Here is a 20,318-nt window from a genome sequence, read left to right as displayed (position 1 = left end):
ATCAAGTTGCATCCAGTGAAGACAAGGGACTCATTTTAATGACTTGTCAGAAAGGGGCTAACTGGTAAATAGGCATCACACCCAATTCCAGGTTGAATGATCAAACTCCTGATGTTATAGCTCCGATGTCCAACTTCCTCAAAACTTTTATTTTAGTCAAGGTCAAAGTCATCTTGGGTGGCTGACTATGCTCCCAGAAGTAAAATTTGAGACCCAATTTCTCCACTTGCCACAATCTGCATCATCCAAACTTTTTCAAGGATCTGATGCTTCTAAGATGAACATTTTAGCTCGATTTCTTTTGAGTTGGCTGCTAGGAAGTTAGGGCCAGATTTGTAGCCTGGTTCTAACATGCATTTTGTGTACAAAGTTCACTCCTGATTTAATACTGTTTTCTCCTTTGTTTCCCCTTTACTTACTTATCCTACGTAAATTTCGTGTGTTGCATCGTTATGTAGCTCTGTAAGCCCTCCTAAAAACTTTCTGGGAAAAGACAATGCATAAACAACCTTTAGCTAAGTTTTACCATAATCAGGATAAAAGTGAATACGCATACTATATATCACAGGCTGATTCAGGTCAAAGATCTGAGATTTAAAAAGGGAAACATGTCTTAGCAAATTCATATTCTGCAGGATAAAATTCAACTTATAGAAATCTGAATTTCAATAGTTAAAAGTAAATGTAAGATGGATTCAAACTGCCCCTAATCAATGCTTTCTAGAAGTTTCTGAATTTCCAAAATGGTTCATGAAAAAATTGAATGATTCAGGTTTTAAAAAAAGTCTGCCTGGAGAGGTGCCTGGCCATGGTACGTTATAGCATACAGGATAACCAGAGGTGGAATCTTTATTTCACAGGTTTCAAGATACAGTACAAAACGAATCTGTACATCTCTCTATTAACAGGATTTGTTTACACAATTATATTACACTCACCAGCCTTTATATTGAATTTAATTAAATACAAAATAAATTTACAAAAAGTCTACCATGGTGCTCTTTCCCATGCCAGCTTACGGTCTTTTAAAACGTCTCCTAAATATTGATAGTGGTTACACCTTGATCGTATCAATATTATGATTTTCTTTTAATCAAAGAGAATAGTGTCATCTTGTTATTCCAAACAGGAAAGCCGGTGCATGAGAGGTGACTCCCTGCACACAACCGAGACATCCTTCTCACGCGCACATCAGGTTTTTACTTGTGCAAATAGTCACTTTAAAAATACAAATCATTTTTACTTGGAATATTTTCAATTCTCTTGAAATACCAAGTGGAAGGAGAAATTTAGCTTCTTTTCGAGGACTACTACACATTTAAAAATCAGGTAGTGCCTCTGACAATATGATATTCAGAAATTTTGTATTTTCATTTACATTTGAGAGCAATGACTAATGAAAAGTATTTTCGTGAAAATAGAAGTTTCTTCTGCTTTATTTCTTGCACAGTTGTAGTCATAATATTGTATAACATAATTAAATTCACTTTCAAAACAAACACTACCTGTTATTGGGACAAATGTAGCCCACGTTGCTCTTCTTGGTAGGTAAAGGGGCTATTTCTCTGAAGCACTTTTTGTTTTGAAATGTGCATGTGAAATGTTAGTCCAAACCTCTGAAAAAGGTTTTCTGCAGATGTAGCTAGACAATATAATACACATGCTACACACATGAAGAGCTGTGGTCTTCATTTATAGGCTTGCATGCATACTTCCAAACACTGGTTTGAAGAACAAACATGAGGAGCAAAGAAAGGGAGAAAAAAAAAGCTTATACAAAATACTTAAGTTTCCTGGAGGCAACAGCAGCTCCTTAATTAAATAAAGCAACAGATCATGGCCAGATCACCAGCAGAAGTTTCTACAACTTCCCAATGGTACAGAGATAAAATGGCTTAGCAGTAAAACTCTCACAAATTAACCTTATATGCAGAAGGGTAACACATCCTCAACAGTATTAAGATTAATGACTCACAAGTTCATCTAAATGCTAAATAATAATGAATTGTGAAAAAAAGAAACCTTTTGGTTTAATTTTTCTGTGCCATTGGATATTAACCAAAAATAAGATAAGCCTTACCCAGAATACAGAAACAAAAGCTCCAAAAACAAAAAGGAAAAAAAAAACAAACCAAACCCCAAACCCCAATGCTACCTTTGTTAACATAAAACAAAAAGCAAAACAGATAGTCTCAAGACTCTGGAACAGTTGACTAACCAAGAAACCAAATGCACAAGAGAATAGAAGCTAAGTAGAGTACTATTGTCATCACCTTGGAAGGAGGAAGACAGACTATAAAAGGGATCGGGAGAGAAGGGCTACCACGGAGAAATGAAGCCGTACTCTGCTAGCTCTAAATTCTAACATTAAAACTCCTGAATCCTGGAGTTAGTTTAATGTCACTGACATTAACTAGCTTTAGTTACTGTCATTTTATTCAAATGGATGCCATTTGATTAGGTAGGTATTGAGCATTATTTTAGGAGAAACACCAAACCCAGTTCCTATTTGCTTAGGTATCATGTCTCTTGTACAGAATGAAAAAGGGAACAAAGTATTTTGAGACAGTCTTTAAATGAAGCCATAGGAACGAAGTTATTTTAAATTTACCATTCAAATTTCCAGTAGCAAATGACCCAGGGTAAAACAGGAGGTGGACAAAAGCCAAGAAAAAGACCTATTTGGGAGATTAATAAAAAGGACATGGCTAGTGGTACACTACCGGGAAGTTATTGCCTGGAGAACAAGACCACGCTTTCCCACCTGCCTCTGGGTAGTGCACACTGCTTTAAGAAATGTTTTTTCAAAGTACTAACAGAGGGAAGTAAAGATAGAGATAAGAATGTTGCTAAAGGAAAAATTAGGTGGATGATAGAAAAATACGGAAGTTTAGTTGTTCAAGTTTTAAATAAATTAAAACAGTTCCTTCGAAATGAAGCGTGGCTGCTACTGTGGATCATACTTATTTTGAAGGTTGGGGGAGAACGGGCAGCGGTGAAGACACCAACATACTGTACCAACTGTACTCAAATCTCTAATGTAAGAGATCAAACAAGTCTTAATATTTACATGAGCTGCCCAAAGCAACATGACACTTCTGAGGGTAAAATTTCTTACCTTTCAGATCTGCATTTATACATATGGTTCTCGCTGTCATCACCTCTTCCTATTAGAAGCAATTATCTAGGAGGAAAGTTTGCTTACCAGGTTTCTCATAATACTCTAAACACCAAAAAAGCACACTACTTCACATTTAGAGCCTTCATGTTCATTACAGACTAGTTCACTCTAGTTCTAAATACAATCTCTACTTCAAAAACCAAAGTCTTACAACTCTTCAAGTTTTCTGGCAGATAAGGGGTTATGGAAAAAGAGTAAAAAGATTAATATAAACAGATGAGGTCAGCAGGCACAGAAAGCCTGCTCACACACTAAGAGAGCCTCAGACCAGATACAGGCTGGTGAACACTGCCATCCGACAACAAAAAGGAATACAATTTGGTTGAAGTTTTAATTTTTTCATTTGTGGTATGTGACCTTCTCTGTTTTCTTTGTTGTTGCTGTCGTTGTTGTTTTCTGTAGTACTTAACCAGACAATTCTGAAGTGTAATAGCCTTGATTTTCCTGATGTTAACAGTGGGAGGGTGGCGAATACGAAAGCTAAGCAAGTGGTTGATCTTCTACTGTAACATCAAACTGCAGAAATAAAAATCTCCCTGAACAGTACAAACAGGCTTTGGCTTTCCTCAACCACTGATTTTAATGCATCTCAGATTCTCTGAGTGTTAGTATTGTAATGGTAGTCACTGTATGCCATAGCTTGGCAACAATATTTTATATTTTAAAAATTCAGGAGGGTGGTCTGTTCTTTTGCAATAAGAAATGCAAAGTAAAATAAATCCTGGTAACAAATGCTTCAACTTTTGGGAAAGTGTGTCTGTGATCCTGGTACCCCACTCAGAGTTCTTCAATATTGTTTTCTAATCTCTCCCCTTTAGTCCATCCTCTGGCTTCCAGATAAAGGCTCTGTATACTCAAAACAAGCAAGCAAATTACATTGAGTAATTTGGGGCAAGTTCACGTGTTAGCTCAAGAAGTCAGTTCACAATGTTTTCTATATATTCCATTCCAAGGAAATGAAGTTCACATAAAACTCTTTAACATGGCCTTTCAGTCTTTGAAGGAGAGAAGTATGGTATAAAGTATGACAATCACCAACAGTAAGAAACCTCCCAACCTTGCCTTTTAAAGTAATAAATATGCTGAATATGTATACTTGCATGTGGCCTGGTAAAAGTTCCTCGGTTATCGCAGTTCTGAAACACTTTGAAGACTTTTTTTTTTTAACTTAAAAGGCAGTTCTATTTTCAGACTTTCAAACATGTTAAGGTTAAATCTGCAACTAACTGGGTTTTCCTTTTTACATCGATCAGTTTTTAGTGTCGACGCATGAGACCTTAAAGATGGTTGACAGAACTTATGCACATTGAAAGAATGACCAAAAGGACCCAAGAAAGATAGCTGGACACAGCAGACATTACCTTGAGTGTCTCACATGTTTCCAGGAAAAAAAAGGGGGGGGCAGGGGAGCCACTGAGAGTTGTTATTCCATACGGCACTGAAACGGACATTCAACTCAGTTTAGGTAAGAGTTACTTATCCCTGAAAATAAAGGCATCAGATTCTAAGCAGCTTTAGGAATTCAATGCTTCCTTGTGCCTCTTCCAGGAGGTGGCCACTGATCCAAAGTCCTAAATCAAATGCAAGTGTTCTTGGTAAACGATTTCCTTGTTTGTCACTGGTCAAGTCTGGCCGCCGTGGGTCACTGTGGTGGCTGCTGCTCGGGCGGCCCCTCCTGCTGTGGTGGTGCTGGCCGTGGCCCGGGAGGCCTGGGGACAGGCATGTCCTGGTGCTGCCTCTGCCTGTAAGCGATAACTGTCCCCAACAGCAATGCGATGATGGTCATGAGGTAAAGGTCCCACTCAGGTCCCAAAAGCTGGTCCATATCAAGCTGGGTGAACAGATCTCGAAGCTTAATGAGAAAAGTATAAAAATCATTATGATCATTAAAATGTAATAGAAGGAGCTAGGAAAGTTACATCACAGATTAGAGATAAATACAGAATTTATTAAATCAATTGGTTTTAGTAACATTTTGCAATGTGTTCCAAAAAAAAAGGGTTTTACTAAACTCAGAACTACCATATGACCCAGCAATTCCACTCCTGGGTATATATCCGAAAAAACAGAAACACTAATTCTAAAAGATACATGCACCCCAATGTTCATAGCAGCATTATTCATAATTGTCAAGATGTGGAAGCAACCTAAGTATCCATCAACAGATGAATGGATAAAGAAGACGTGGTACATATATACACAATGGAACATTACTCAGCCATAATAAAGAATGAAGTTTTGCCATCTGCAGCAAAATGGATGGACTCGGAGGGCATTATGTTAAGTGAAATAAGTCAGACAGAGAAAGACAAACAGTGTACGATATCACTTATATGCAGAATCTAAAAAATACAACAAACTAGTGAATATAACAAAACAGAAGCAGGCTCAGATATAGAGAACAAACTAGTGGTCATCAGTGGGGAGAGGGAAGAAGCGGAGGGGCAATATAGGGGTAGGAGACTAAGAGGTACAAACTATTAGGTATAAAATAAGCTACAAGGATATATCATACAACATGGGAATTACAGCCACTATTTTATAACTGTAAATGGAGTATAACCTATAAAAATTGTGAATCACTATATTGTACACCTGTAACTCTATATAGTATTGTATATCAACTATACTTCAATTAAAAAAATAAAACCCACCAGACTTTAACAAAGGATCCAATCTAATAAAATTAAGGATAAAACAAGACAAAAATATAAAGACAATGAGTTCAACTGAAAAAAAAATTTTTTAAAAGCCTTCAACTGAAACTCAAAATAATGTCTGAGGACCAGAGCTATGGTTCCTTTCCATCAGTAACCTAATGCACTGATTTCCAACCATTTTTCACAGGAAATATTTGAAACAAACACTGGGGACAATGGAGGACGAAGGGGGGGCGGAAATCAGTATCTTGGCACACCTCACCTATAACCTATTTCTAGTGTTGACACACTAGCTAAAAAGCTCTCTTCTAATGAAAGCAGCGCTATTTTACTACTTCTCTCATGTAACTGAAGATGACAGGAATTCAGAAATTTAATAGCTGAACAAATAATGCTTTTTAGTTAGGATTTAACTAAATATTTAACAACTGAAATTGAACTTAAAAGTTATTTTCTTCATCTATGATATTTTAATTGTTTTAATGTCACTTAAGTTACTCCTGGTATTTTCTGACTGATGCTTACCCACAAAGAAAGTAAATATGGGGCATAATCCTTTATGTTTAAATAAAATTACATTTAAAAGGTCCCCATAATATAATATTTGTAGGTACAGGTGCTAAAATTTTTCTGGAAAAAAAATTATAACAAACTATTAACTGTGTTCCCTGGGGTGGGACCTGCAATAGGAGACTTTGTTTTTCTGTATTTTTTGACTTTCTTACCATCAATACTTATTACTCTTTTTTTTTTTTTTTTTTTAAGTTGGAATATCTAGGTGGTAGGATTACCGGGCATTTTATTGTCTTCTTGAAACTTCTGTATAAAACACAACAACTTAACATGGTGTATTACATGACCAAATCCTAGACTGTAATCAGTAGTTTATTAGTGGTAAAAACTGTGAGAGACAAGGGTCTGAAATAGTCCTGAGAAAGAAAGAGCAGGCGGCCACACTGTTAGCTTTTCAGTTAAAGGAACAAGGATCCTTTGAGTTAACGGAGCGTACAGCATACCCTGGCTCACGCTATTGAACAATTATAAATTTGACATTACAAATGTATAAGCAATCAAGAGGACAGAGGCCAACATCACCAGCCCTCTGGAGCCCTATACGTGGAGGACCTCAGTGCACGTGCTAGGGCTGCAAAAGGGAGAAGTTGTCGAATTTCTCTTTATAGATGCTGAAGCAGCATGGACTAAATTTACATCTGTGTAACAAAGAGGGAATGCCCCTTCCGGAATCTAGTGCTGAAATGGTGCATCAACTTGTTCTAAAAGATATTAACAAAAGGTTGAAACATCATCCTTTTCTGGTCTGGCGTGAATTAAAGTTAAATAGCCCTTCTTTCTGCATACATTTTAGGACTTTCAGAGTTAAATGCTGCACCAGTGAATCCATTAGGAGGAACGATAGGTACTGTAAACAAAACAGAAAACTGGAGAACCCAAGAGCACCAACATTGTGTTGGTAACTAGAGTTGGTAGTTTTGAAGAGAATGGGTAACCCACCCATCTCCTAGCAAAGTTCTATCATTAAGCATATTTAAATAATTCAAGGTATTTTTAGAAAATATAGTTTCAGTGGTATTTTTAACATGTTCCACTATCAGAAGAATCTGAAGTACAAGAGCCTGGACAGGTTCTCAGTTTCTACTTCTTTTCATGTCTTAAATTCCCTTTTTAAGGGGCTGGTCTGAGTCACTGCTAGGCAGTCATCTGATTTAATGTTTACTGGAATTAGTTAACTACTATTTCAAATTGCCATGGTTTAGTCTCAGTTTTCCCTAAACCAGGAAACATCTGCACCAATGAAAAATACTTTAGCACTGGGAACCATTGTCAAATGTTACCTGGGAACTGTTAAGTGCTTTGTGGCTATACTCATCCCTCACCTGATGAGGTCCCTTCATCTGGGAAGAAGGAAAGAGACCAGACACTTGCAGGTCCTTCCTCCCCTCCCCCAACTTTGCAAAAACGAAACTGTGGACTGAGAAGGTTACATCATTTGTATTTTAGTTAAAAGAGACATGGACCACTTACATTTGTTTCCCGTATGTACTGCAAGAAATAGACAATACCCAATTTGCAGAGTGCTAGGAAGACTGGTACTTGTGCATCTGGGCTGGCTTCCGCTGCCATGTCATAAAAACGTTTTGCAAGGTGAATATCCTATAATACGGGTAGTAAACCAAAGTTCATTTCTTGTTAAACTAAGTAAAAATAATTACTATTTATATATTAGGAAAGTTTATTTTACCTTTCAAGTTTCATTTTAAAATTTCCCTTACCTAAAGAAAAAAACCCAAGCTTTAATTAGGTAAAATTTGTTTAATTATCTAACTGCTTAATTTTGAAAAACTTAGTTGAAAAATTTAAAAGTTAACTTGTGTTCCCCTGATCTGACATCCCACTTGCTGTGCAGATACGGTGGACACAGCTATATACCTATGCATAACACTGTTAACCTGGAGACTTCCAGGGGTGACCTGTAAGTCTCAAGTTAATATTTTCCTACTTATAACCAGTCAGTGTAAGCAATTCCTGGTTTCAGTCTGCAACAGTGATCTTCAAACTGGGGTAGACATACTCAAAGTTTTCCAAGGGGTGCATGCATGGACAGCGTTAAGGGACTTGCATCCTGTGTTTTCCTGTCTTAGATGTATTTCTATAAAGGGCAAAACAAGTCATTACTAATTTTGGCCCAGGTTGGAGTGCTCTGCATTTAGATAAGTGGTAGAATGGGATGGTGGGAGGTGCAAAATTCTCATTTAACAACCTCACTTCTCCCATCCCCTGACTACTGTCAAAGAATACCAAACTCATAGGTAAGAATTCCATGAGACATGGGAAAGAAAGGCTAAACATCAAGACTGACTTTTTCTACATATTTAAATATAAGCAGTTACTTTCAGCTATTCTCCATACTTGTCTCTAAGGTGAATCCTTTTAGTTAAAAAGAAGAGCACCTTCAAATAAAAGTAACAGCATGGTCAGTGTCTTTGACTTTTTAAAAAATGTAACAAATTTTATTTGTAGTAATATTTCAGAAGACTGCCCTGCATCTCTCTCATCCTCGAGCACACACACATATTGATATCTACACTGTTATATTTAGGATATTAAGCCAAAGAGAGATTCATGAAAACGGAAAAGTATATTTTTCAAGATTCATGATAACGGAAAAGTATATTTTTCAAGATCATGCATCAAACTTTATGTGATCTGCAGACTCTGTGTGGATGATTCAATAGGGTAATTAAATCTTATCTATCAATCAAATCCTGAATTATTTATTCCAATTATAACCAATCCTCATCTTGTTTAATACTTAATATTTTTCTATCTATACTGGATGCTGGACTGATTAGCTTTTAGAGTATGAGTATCTCTTTTATTTAAAAAAACAGAAAACATAAGAAAAGGTGATCATAATGTCTTATAAAAACGAATGAAATTATTCTGATTTTTATACATGATTAATTATTCTTAAAAGCTGAATCCCAGGGTTCCCTCCCCTAATGCTAATCAAAGGAATTCTATCCCTTTTATCATAGTCTTTATTCATAAGAATTTGTATAAGCTTTACATTACAAATTAAATTATAAGAAAAGCACACTGATTAATTTTTCTTGTCTTACAGCCTATTATAAAAACAGACTGTTATATTACTTTAATTCTGATTGTCTTTAGCAAATTATTACTAAGCGTATAAAAACCATAACTTACGGGTAATCTTTACATTAGGCATCAAACCCATATTACTTTTATTTGAATTAACAAAGTCAGACTTTCTGATAGAAACTAAGTCTGATTTGGCTGACTGATCTGACAATGCAGGGAGGCTTCAACAACTATGTTACATGGCAGAGATTGTCCATGAACTGAACGCACTCAGCCTGCAGCTCCAGATTCTTGATAAAACTATATTCAAGTATCTTATATTAATATAAATGTAAAATATCAAAACTTACATATTGGAATTAAAATACTCAAGTGTAATAAAATAAAAAAGCACTTTGACAAAAAACAGTGCATTAACAAAATGAAATGAACAACCTTCTAGATTTAAAAGCACTTAAGGTCACAAAGTGTCTCTAAGTGACTGAATGAGCAAGGAGTATCATTAGCTATTGATAAGCCTTGGGAAAGCCTTTTAGACATCACTCCCAGAAACTGAGAAAGTATGAGTCCAGTGATCAGGGAACACCTCCTTTTGCAAGTCTCTAGTTTCCAAATCTTTGCTTTCAACAGAAATGAACAGAGGCTTAACCAAGTTATCAAGTGACAGATCATTAGAAATAATTTTAATGACAGATCAGTCTGATTTTTGGCATATGTTATGGACTAAATGTTTATGTATCCCCAAAATTCATATGTGAAACCCTACTCCCTAATGTGATGGTATGAGGAAGTGAGGCCTTTGAGAGGTAATTAGGATTGGATGAGGTCATAAGGGTAGAGCGCTCATGAACGGAATTAGTGTCCTTATCAGAATCCCTAAAGAGCTTGCTGCTTCTCTCTTGCTCTTTCCTCTTGAGAGGACACAGAGAGAAGAGGGCCTTCACCAGACACCAAATCTGCTGGCACCTTGATCTTCAACTTCCCGGTCTCCAGAACTGTGAGAAATAAATGCCTGTCGTTCAAGCCACTGCACTATAGTATTGTCACTGCAGCGCAAACTACCAAGACAGCATACAACTCTAAAGCAGTTTAAAGAATTAAGTGACCTTACTATAATAAAATTCTTCCCATTCCCATATACTTATTTATGTGAACAAGGTTCCAGTCATATATTTATAAAATGACAACAAGAATTAATGGTAAACCTGTTCCATGATACTTAGGCTAATTTTTAAAAATGCTCTATTTATCTCATTAAAAGATACATTTTCAATAATTACCACAAAAAGTAAAATTTTATCAAATTTTATAATATCATGAAGTTGATGAGAACAATAGTATATTAATAACTGACCAACTATGGCTAATAATATCTCGAGAATTTTTCTTAATACTTAAGAGCCTATAATCACAGGAAATAAAATTCAAATTTGAATTTATACACTTTTTTGTTTCAGATAAGCATGATCAGTGATCAGTACATTACACTGGTATACAATTCTGTGGGAATAATGGACTAAAATATAAATTCAGGGAGAAAAGGAAAAGATACTATTTTCATTTAACGAATTTACTGTGTATTTTTAAAAAATTAATAATGGGGTTATCAAATTATTTTGGTACTTAAAGTAATTTAGTCATTTTATTTATAAAAATGTTAGTGTTTAAAATAGCTAGGACTTAGACCCTTTGAAACTTATGATGAGATATTTTAAATGTCAAATTAAAAATGTGCAAGAGGATACACAGTTTTTCAAAATTATTTTAAGGGTACACAGGCAAAAACTTAAGACCGTGGGTCTAAAGAATATTAGACTTCATTAGGAAGGTAAAAGAATGAATATATTAAATTCATTTCAAAATAATCTAGAAATGATAGAATTTGGCTATTGATGGACAGTTTCTCAAACAGCAGTTATCAACAGAGGCAGCACTGCTTTTCCGTTTTCATGAATCTATCTTTGGGTTAATAACCTAAATATAACAGTGTAGATATCAATATGTGTGTGTGCTCGAGGATGAGAGAGATGCAGGGCAGTCTTCTGAAATATTACAAAACTGTCTCTTAAGTTAGCACCTAAAATCTGAGCACATTCTAAAGCAAACCTATTTCCTATAAAAATGAAGATGTTTCCCCCCAAATCACAATTACATTATCCATACATTTGTTTCAAAGTCACACTCACCTGTTTAATGCCTAGTCCTTTCTCATGCATATATCCCAGGTTAAACATAGCTTGTGCACTGTGCTGCTGCTCAGATGCTAGGCGATAATGAATAAACGCCGTCTCATAATCTACGTCAGTGCCAAATCCATAGAAATGGTAGTCTCCAAGCTTAATTCTAGCCACAGTATAGCCTGAAACAAAAGGTAAATGCAAAACTGCCAATAAATAAGGTGTGTTGAAAACAGACCAAACTCTTATTTCTCCTCCTGCTAACATGTTTATATAAAATAAATGTTAATTTGTAACACACAAACTTTATAACAAATTCTTCAGCCAACATAGAAATTCGGTAAAAATTTAACTAGAAGGGTTGCTTTTCCGAAGAAGGCTTTTGTAATAGTCAGGGAGAGGTAAAACAAAGTGGGTGTAATCTCTATTTCACTAATAATACTCCTCAGATGATCAATCACTCTACTCTGTCATTTAACATTTTAAAATAATTCAACTGGGGACTTCCCTGGTGGCGCAGTGATTAGGAGTCCGCCTGCCGGTGCAGGGGACATGGGTTTGATCCCTGGTCCAGGAAGATCCCACATGCCGCAGAGCAACTAAGCCCGTGCGCCACAACTACTGAAGCCTGCATGCCTAGAGCCCACGAACCACAAGAGAAGCCACCGCAATGAGAAGCCCGTGCACGGCAAAGATGAGAAGCCCCTGCTCACAGCAACTAGAGAAAGCCCACACGCAGTAACAAAGACCCAAGGCAGCCAAAAATAAATAAATAAAATAAATAAATTTATTTAAAAAATAATAAAATAAAATAATTCAACTGGACCATTGTTTAGCCTTGGAGAAAGGGATAGGCAGACGATGTTGATAGTAGTATGTGTGAGAAAGAACTATTCAAATAAAAAGGAGTGGGGAAAGGCTGAAATCTTAGGTTTTACACCTATAGTCTATTACACGTTCTATTCAGTTCTCATTTAGTACAACATACCAGCCTCCAACTAAAAACCAAAGAGTAAAGCATAGTATGATATAAATGTCCAGTACGATAAAAACCTTGCAGTTCAACTTAGAAACCCTGGGACTGGAACTTCCATTTTAAGAATGAATACCAATCATGAAAGCAAACAAGTTAAGCTATAGTTAGTATCTCTGCTTAATTTTAAAGTGGTGAATGACATGATTTAATCTTTATGTGAGATTAAAAACAAACAAACAAAAAGCAATAAAGAAAGGTCCCTGGGTAAAATTCTTATCCTAGAATTAACCAACCACTCACCTTGTGAGGCGGCCCGGTTCCAGTGTAGCAAAGCTCTGGGATAAGTTTCATTCTCACCTACGATGGTTGCTTCTCCTACAAGGAAAGTTGAAATACAAATCAGGTGTTTAAGGAAAGGCCCTAGACTTTTAGGCTTTATCTGCAAACCAGGGTGGATACATGGAGCATAATTTAAATAAGTACTGGGATATAACAAATATTAAATGAAAAAACTATTGAAATTAAACAAGTATGGGAATAAACTACTGAGTTCAAAGGAATCATTGCATTCAGGGCAACACTACTTCCTGAGACATATTTTCACCACAGAACTAATAACGAGATTACTGAAACACTAGAGATCTGCATACCACTGGAAAAGCAATGTTTCTGCATCTGCTGTAGTTTGAAAAATGTATTTACTGAAAGCAGTTAATTTTATGATGGACGTCAAATCCATTTCTATTGTCAACTGTATAAAACTAACTTTGATGGCTTAGAGATCTGAGGTAAAATAACTTGAGCATGTGTGCTGTTATGTTCTAGTTATAATAATAGAGAAGTATCTTTGGGGCTTTCCTTTTTAAACAGGTTAACCCAAGGCAGGACTAAAATGAACCTTACTCTGATCGAGAATGAAGGCTGCATTGCTTTGTGCCACTTCATAGCCTTGCTCCGCCAGCAGGAGGTACTGGATCACTGCGGCATTGTAGTCACCATCTTTATAGCTGTTATAGGCAGTCATGAGCCTCTCAGACCACCGGCCCCGTTCACATACATTCTTAAACAACTAAAAAAACAGGAAAAAAAAATCAATACAAAATTAAGAAAGATATGTTGGAAAATCATTTTTGCACTTTGGCTATAAGCAATTGTTAAGCTTGCTCTCTCAATCAATCTCTGGCAGTTTTACTAAGTATATATATAAAAGTCTGGGATATTTATTCGAAGCTTTCACCTAGTCTTTAGAACAGGTTTATAAAAATAACAGCAAACAATTATATACCATTTACTCTGGCCAGGCACTATCCTAGTGATTTATGTATAGTATGTATATTGACTCACTTACTCCTCCCATGAGGGACCACTCTCTATGAGGTAAGTCCTAGTAACAAACAGCTCCATTTTACAAGCGAGGAAACTGAAGCATAGAGTGGTTTAGAAACTTTGCTAAGCATTTAACAATGTCCTTCTAAAGTGCCAATTACGAGAAAGCTAACAACGTTCACTTAACATACACTTTTTGATGATGACCATGTCTCAGATACTGTCTTAGGTGTTAGAGAGACTGTAGACAATAATATCTGCCCTTATAAACGCTGATTCCAGGAGGGAGAGACAAATGGAATAAGTGTGATTCTAACACACAGACCCTCAGAGCCTTCTTTCAGTATACCAGTGCTAGTTGGCTAAGTCTGTTTCTACTCTAGAAGAAATCATGCAAAGAAAACCAGAATTAAAACAGTAGGATTGGGGGTGGGGCAGGACGGAGGTCCAAGAGGAAGGGGATATATGTATACATATAGCTGATTCACTGTTATACAGTGGAAACTAACACAACATTGTAAAGCGATTATACTCCAATAAAAAAATAAATAAAACAGCAGACTTTCCTACGGGGCAAATTAATTTCCTACATACAGGTTGGTAGAAAAGCCCTTACCTCCACTGCGGTGTGACATGATCGCATTACACCTGTGCCGCTGGCATGCATCTGAGCTAGGTTATAGAAAGCCAAGATATGGCCTCCCTGAGAAGCTAAATTAAAATACTTCAAGGCCTGTTTATAATCCCTCTTGACTCCAATGCCATCTGTAAGGAAAATTACACGAGAGGTTAGGAATAGTCTTAAATAAGATTTAGCTGAAGCGTCAGAGAAGCCTTACATAGGAATAAAACTAAATGAAATTCAGAATTCTTACTCTGGAAAGATGTGAATCTTATTAATATAGATTTGTACATCAATACAGATTAATATACTCTACAATGAAACACAAGACGCACACATCATTGTATTGGGAGGACATTAATCAGCTAGAAATTCGATAGCTCTCCCTTCCATATCATAGTGGCATCTAGAGGAAAATAGGTAATTTAGATTTGGTGTGTCCATCATTAATTCCAGCATTACTTACTATAGTACATGGAGCCAAGCTGTAGCTGCCCATCCACCCAGCCTTGTTCAGCAGCTTTCTGGAAATACTTCAGTGCCAGATCATAATTCTATAGAAAAAGAGGTCATATGATCACATGGTAAGAAAGTTCAAAAGGCTGATATACTCAGAAGTCAGGAGATTCATTCATAAGAAGAATTAACAAGGCATACAGAAAATATTCTTAAAATCATTAAAAGGATGACCTTCTAATTTTTTATAATACAAAGATGGTAATATTTTTTAAGTCATGGGGGATTAACATTTAGGACTGTTAAAAAAAGCAAATATACTCTTTTGTGAAACCATTTGCATGTCTGCTCTCAGAAAGCATAAACAACACTAGTAGAACAGCCGGTCAGAAATTAAGAAACAGTCATCGTATCTTTTCGATTAACCAACTAACCCTTTTAAACCTCAATATTTCTAATATTAAATAAGAAAAATTCTCTCCTTATTTGTTCTTTCCTGGGTAGCTTATCAAACATTATATGATTATTAGATTTCAAATATCAGACATATCCCCAAAGAAAAATTAAAACAAAGGTCACTACTGGATTTCAGTACCCTAAAATGACTAGAAGGAATAAAAATGAGACCACATTACTGTCTTTTGTGCTAGGAAATACCTACAGATAAGAATTCTATACCTAGCTCTTAGTTTCGGGCCCAAATTAAAAGAACGTATTGCTTGGAGAGACCACACAGAGACGAGGATCCAGGAGCATCCAACGTGAGCAAGGAGCACAGAAGAATGAAGAGCAATGGCCCAGGAAAACCAAGACAGCCCCCGGGAAGAAAGAGTTCGAGTGCGGCAGAACCAAAAAATGTCCTGTGGGGCTGACACTGGAGGTTACTGGTGAGCTATGTAGAGCAGTTACATGAGGTAAAAGCCTGACTGTTGAGAGCTGAAGAGTGAATGGTAGCAGCTCACACAGTTCATTCTCTGGGGAAACGTGGCTTTGCAGGAAAGGGCTGGAGAGAAGAGAGGTGGTAGCTAGAAGGGCAAGGGGTAGGACAGAAAGCTTTTCTCCCTCTACATGGGAGGACTTAAGAATTTTCTTAGGCTTGGGTGAAGAAATAGCAGGGAGATATTTAAGTCTGGGAGAGATGGCAGAGTAGGTGGGGTAGAGAGCATAGATGGAACAATGAGAAACAGCTTCATACCTTAAGGAAAAGGTGCCAGAGACACAGTTATTCTAAGAAGGCAGCTGCTATGGTGGGATGGGGTAAGGGGTGGTAGGGAACCAAACTCAGAGTTTCAGCTTTGCTTATAATGAAACGGCCTCACCTGGGCTGACTGGGAGCTAGTTAAGGAATACTTCCCTATCTCACCAGCTGACGGCTCATTAAAGTCAGACGTCAGATTGAAGACTTACAACTTGAACTCCTCTCCCGTAGAGGTAAGCCATTCCAAGCCCACTCTGTCCAACTGGGTTGCCCTGCCAATCAGAGACAAAGTGGAAGATTCATTACAAAATAGGCAAGAATAAATGACTGCAAAAGAAATAAGTTACAAGCATATTCAAAACATGTTTTAGTACTTTTCAATTTAAAACAAAATTTTCTCCTTCCCATCAGACTAAACATGATACTGAGTTTTAGAGATTTGACTTTCAGTAATTGCTGAAAAAGAGTAAATAGTAAATTCACTTACAATTAACTTTTGGTGACTTACCTTATGACTATCTGTTTCATGAATTTATGATATAAAACATGACATGTATTTAATCTTTTCAAAATTAAAAGTAGGTCATTTTTTTTCTTTTTGGTAGTTTTTCACTGGTAACCTCCCACCCCAATAAAGAAGATGCTGCCATGGGGCAGAATCAATGAATTAATATTGGGATCAGGTGGCAAGGATATGCTTAAGACTGTTGGAATGTTGTGGAGCAAAGACAATCATTGTTTTGAGACCGAAAAGAGAAAAATCTAGTATTCACCTAAACTCAGAAGGACAGAGCCATCTTTAAAAAAAGTGTCACAGTGCCCCTTTGGGAAACACTCCACTGACATTTGGGACTACAGTAACATGTACTAGTTGACAAAGAGGTCAGTGTACACACTGGAGCCAGAGGATCTTAAATATTCATAGGCAGCTTTCTCTGGGCCAAAGAAAGCCTAACTTATGTATCATGGTTATCAAAACTACCCAGTCATGTAAGCTTTAAACCTCAAGTTGCAACACAAATAGGATAAATTATATAACACCCAATTCCATTACTAAAATCATTATTTCCCTGATCAGGAAACTTCTCAATGAAATTGAAACAGAGAATTAATATTCAATAATCCAGTCCCTAAAAAAAATACATACTGCTTTTCACCGAGTAGGTTTTTTCTAGCCAATTCATCCATATGAATCATACTTACATAAGCACTTCCAATAATTTATGAAGTCGATTATGACTAACCCCCTTAACACAATAAACTTTCTTATGAAAATAATAGTAATATGGTACACATTTCAATATACTGAGTCATGAAGTCTTACCATGTCAGCAGCTTTTTTAAAGTAGTGAAGAGCTGTCTCATTACTCTGAGGTACAATATCACTTCCCTCTGAATACATCTGAAAAACAGACCCCAATTTCAATATGAGCTGTAACCTTCTCTCCAATTACATTTTTCTCCTATCTCAGCTCATTCTGGGTTTTGTTAGATTTCATGGAATCTTTCAAAAAAGTTTAAAATTCCCCACAAGATATTTTAGAATTAAAAGCAAAACCTTAAAAGTAGACATTTTTAATATATTCTATGTCATGTCAAATTAATAACTTATCTATAAACATGAATATATAAAATCAGTTCACTGATCAAACTCAAAAGAAGAAATCTTTTTTATTAACTACAGTTATTTTATTTTTTAAACATCTTTATTGGAGTATAATTGCACTACAATGTTGTGTTAGTTTCTGCTGTATGACAAAGTGAATCAGCTATATGTATACATATATCCCCATATTCCTCCCTCTTGCGTCTCCCTCGCTCCCACCCTCCCTATCCCACCCCTGTAGGTGGTCACAAAGTACTGAGCTAATCCCTGTGCTATGCAGCTGCTTCCCACTAGCTATTTTACATCTGGTAGTGTATATATGTCCATGCCACTCTCTCACTTCGTCCCAGCTTACCCTTCCCCCTCCCCATGTCCTCAAGTCCATTCTCTACGTCTGCATCTTTATTCCTGTCCTGTCCCTAGGTTCATCAGAACCATTTTTGTTTTCTTAGATTCCATATACATGTGTTAGCATACGGTATTTGTTTTTCTCTTTCTGACTCACTTCACTCTGTATGACAAACTCTAGGTCCATCCACCTCGCTACAAATAACTCAATTTCATTTCTTTTTATGGCCGAGTAATATTCCATTGCATATATGTGCTACATCTTCTTTATCCATTCATCTGTCGATGGACACTTAGGTTGCTTCCACGTCCTGGCTATTGTAAACAGCACTGCAATGAACATTGTGGTACATGTCTCTTTTTGAATTATGGTTTCCTCAGGGTATATGCCCAGTAATGGGATTGCTGGCTCATATGGTAGTTCTATTTTTAGTTTTTTAAGGAACCTCCATACTGTTCTTCATAGTGGCTGTATCAATTTACATTCCCACCAACAGTTCAAAAGAGTTCCCTTTACTCCATACCCTCTCCAGCATTTATTGTTTGTAGATTTTTTGATGATGGCCATTCTGACTGGTGTGAGGTGATACCTCATTGTAGTTTTGATTTGCGTTTCTCTAACGATTAGTGATGTTGAGCATCCTTTCATGTGTCAAAAGAAGAAATCTTAAACCCTGAGACAAATCTTTCTTCTCACTCTGTCCCAGTGCAAATGGTTGAACAATTGCTTGGGATAAGCGATTAAACGAGGAAAAGAAGAGCCGATAGCAATGTCCACCTTCCTTTCTCCTCTACCACTGCTTTCCCCATGATAAGATGCAGGGTATGTCTTAAATTCAGGAAAGGAAATAACTAAAAGGTTATCTTAAAAGGTTTCAAGCACTGAACGTCTATATAGTACCAGGTACGGGAACTGACAAAAGGGCCAGGAGAAAGGAAAACTGAATGACCAGTAGTACTGTTTTTATCAATGTAAGTATTAAGGAAATAAGTAAAGAAAATCTTTTTTTGAGATAGGAAAATTAGTAAATCAGAGCAAGAATCGAGAGGGCTGAAATGAAAAGTTGTTAAATGCTAACAAAAATAGATAGGCAGTGACTTCCCTGGTGGCACAGTGGTTAAGAATCCACCTGCCAATGAAGGGGACACCGGTTCGAGCCCTGGTCTGGGAAGATCCCACATGTCGCAGAGCAACTAAGCCCGTGCGCCACAACTACTGAGCCTGCACTCTAGAGCCCGTGAGCCATAACTACTGAGCCCACGTGCCACAACTACTGAAGCCCCCGTGCCTAGAGCCCATGCTCCACAACAAGAGAAGCCACCGCAATGAGAAGCCTGCGCACCGCAAGGAAGAGTAGCCCCCACTCGCCACAACTAGAGAAAGCCCACGCACAGCAACAAAGACCCAACACAGCCATAAATAAATAAATGAAAAAAAAAAAAAGATAGGCAATACCAATTTCTATGCTGTAACAGGAAGTCTAAATGTAAAGTTCTCAGGTCCCAAATGACTAGCTGTGGCAAATACTGGTTAGATCTTCTCTTTGTAAAAGCTTTTGAGATATAGTCTATCTGAGCCTCCTAACCTTAGGACTTGGCTATAGATGAAAATATCCATTGGTTTATAATGTGTTAATTTTCAAAATAATGAAAAAAGGAAGTTTTGAGGTTATGCCATGAAATATGGAATCTATTCATTAAGTATCTAGACTTAAAGGTTCCCTTGCTTGAGAAAAGAACTGCATTGAGAGGTGGGTGATGGCTATCATATTTAAGACAATTAAAAGGTTTGCAGACACATTTCAACACACTCTAAATGTCTCTTATTCAGCATGAAAGTAAACAGGTAATTATGACAGACTTAGCAAAAAACTGCACAGCATAAAGAATAAATTCCTTATTACTGTGTATAATACACAGAAAGTAGGGGTGCAGACAGTGATAGCTAACTTCGATGGAGAATTAACATACTGACAAGCAAATGCTATGTTACCTTTAAGTTACTTAAGAAAATGCCTCAGAATAGCACTTATCTTAAGACAAGATATAATATGCTTGTATTGGAAATTTTATTTCCAGCTTATATTTGGTAAATTGTAGACGATGAATACAATACGTGCTTACTATGTGAACACCTCTTGCTA

General features: G+C 36.7%; 1 protein-coding gene across 1 annotated transcript in view; it reads right to left on the bottom strand.

Moving 5' to 3' along the window:
- Nucleotides 1-833: 833 nt before the first annotated feature.
- SEL1L (SEL1L adaptor subunit of SYVN1 ubiquitin ligase) overlaps nt 834-20,318 on the bottom strand; it is a 56,644-nt gene continuing 37,159 nt past the window's right edge. Inside the window, exons 13-21 of the mRNA XM_082835638.1 lie at nt 17,545-17,622; nt 16,430-16,492; nt 15,033-15,120; nt 14,561-14,709; nt 13,522-13,687; nt 12,919-12,993; nt 11,652-11,824; nt 7,885-8,013; nt 834-5,033 (exon numbers count right to left, since the gene is read on the bottom strand). Coding sequence (XP_082691764.1) covers nt 4,824-5,033; nt 7,885-8,013; nt 11,652-11,824; nt 12,919-12,993; nt 13,522-13,687; nt 14,561-14,709; nt 15,033-15,120; nt 16,430-16,492; nt 17,545-17,622 — 1,131 coding nt within the window. The 3' untranslated portion in view covers nt 834-4,823. The remainder of the gene's footprint in view (nt 5,034-7,884; nt 8,014-11,651; nt 11,825-12,918; nt 12,994-13,521; nt 13,688-14,560; nt 14,710-15,032; nt 15,121-16,429; nt 16,493-17,544; nt 17,623-20,318) is intronic.

Source organism: Leucopleurus acutus, assembly GCF_964270905.1.
Source record: "Leucopleurus acutus genome assembly, chromosome: 1".
In the NCBI taxonomy this organism is placed as follows: domain Eukaryota; kingdom Metazoa; phylum Chordata; class Mammalia; order Artiodactyla; family Delphinidae; genus Leucopleurus; species Leucopleurus acutus.
The sequence above is the reverse complement of the archived record's forward strand: the minus strand, read 5'-3'. Positions and strand labels throughout refer to the sequence as shown.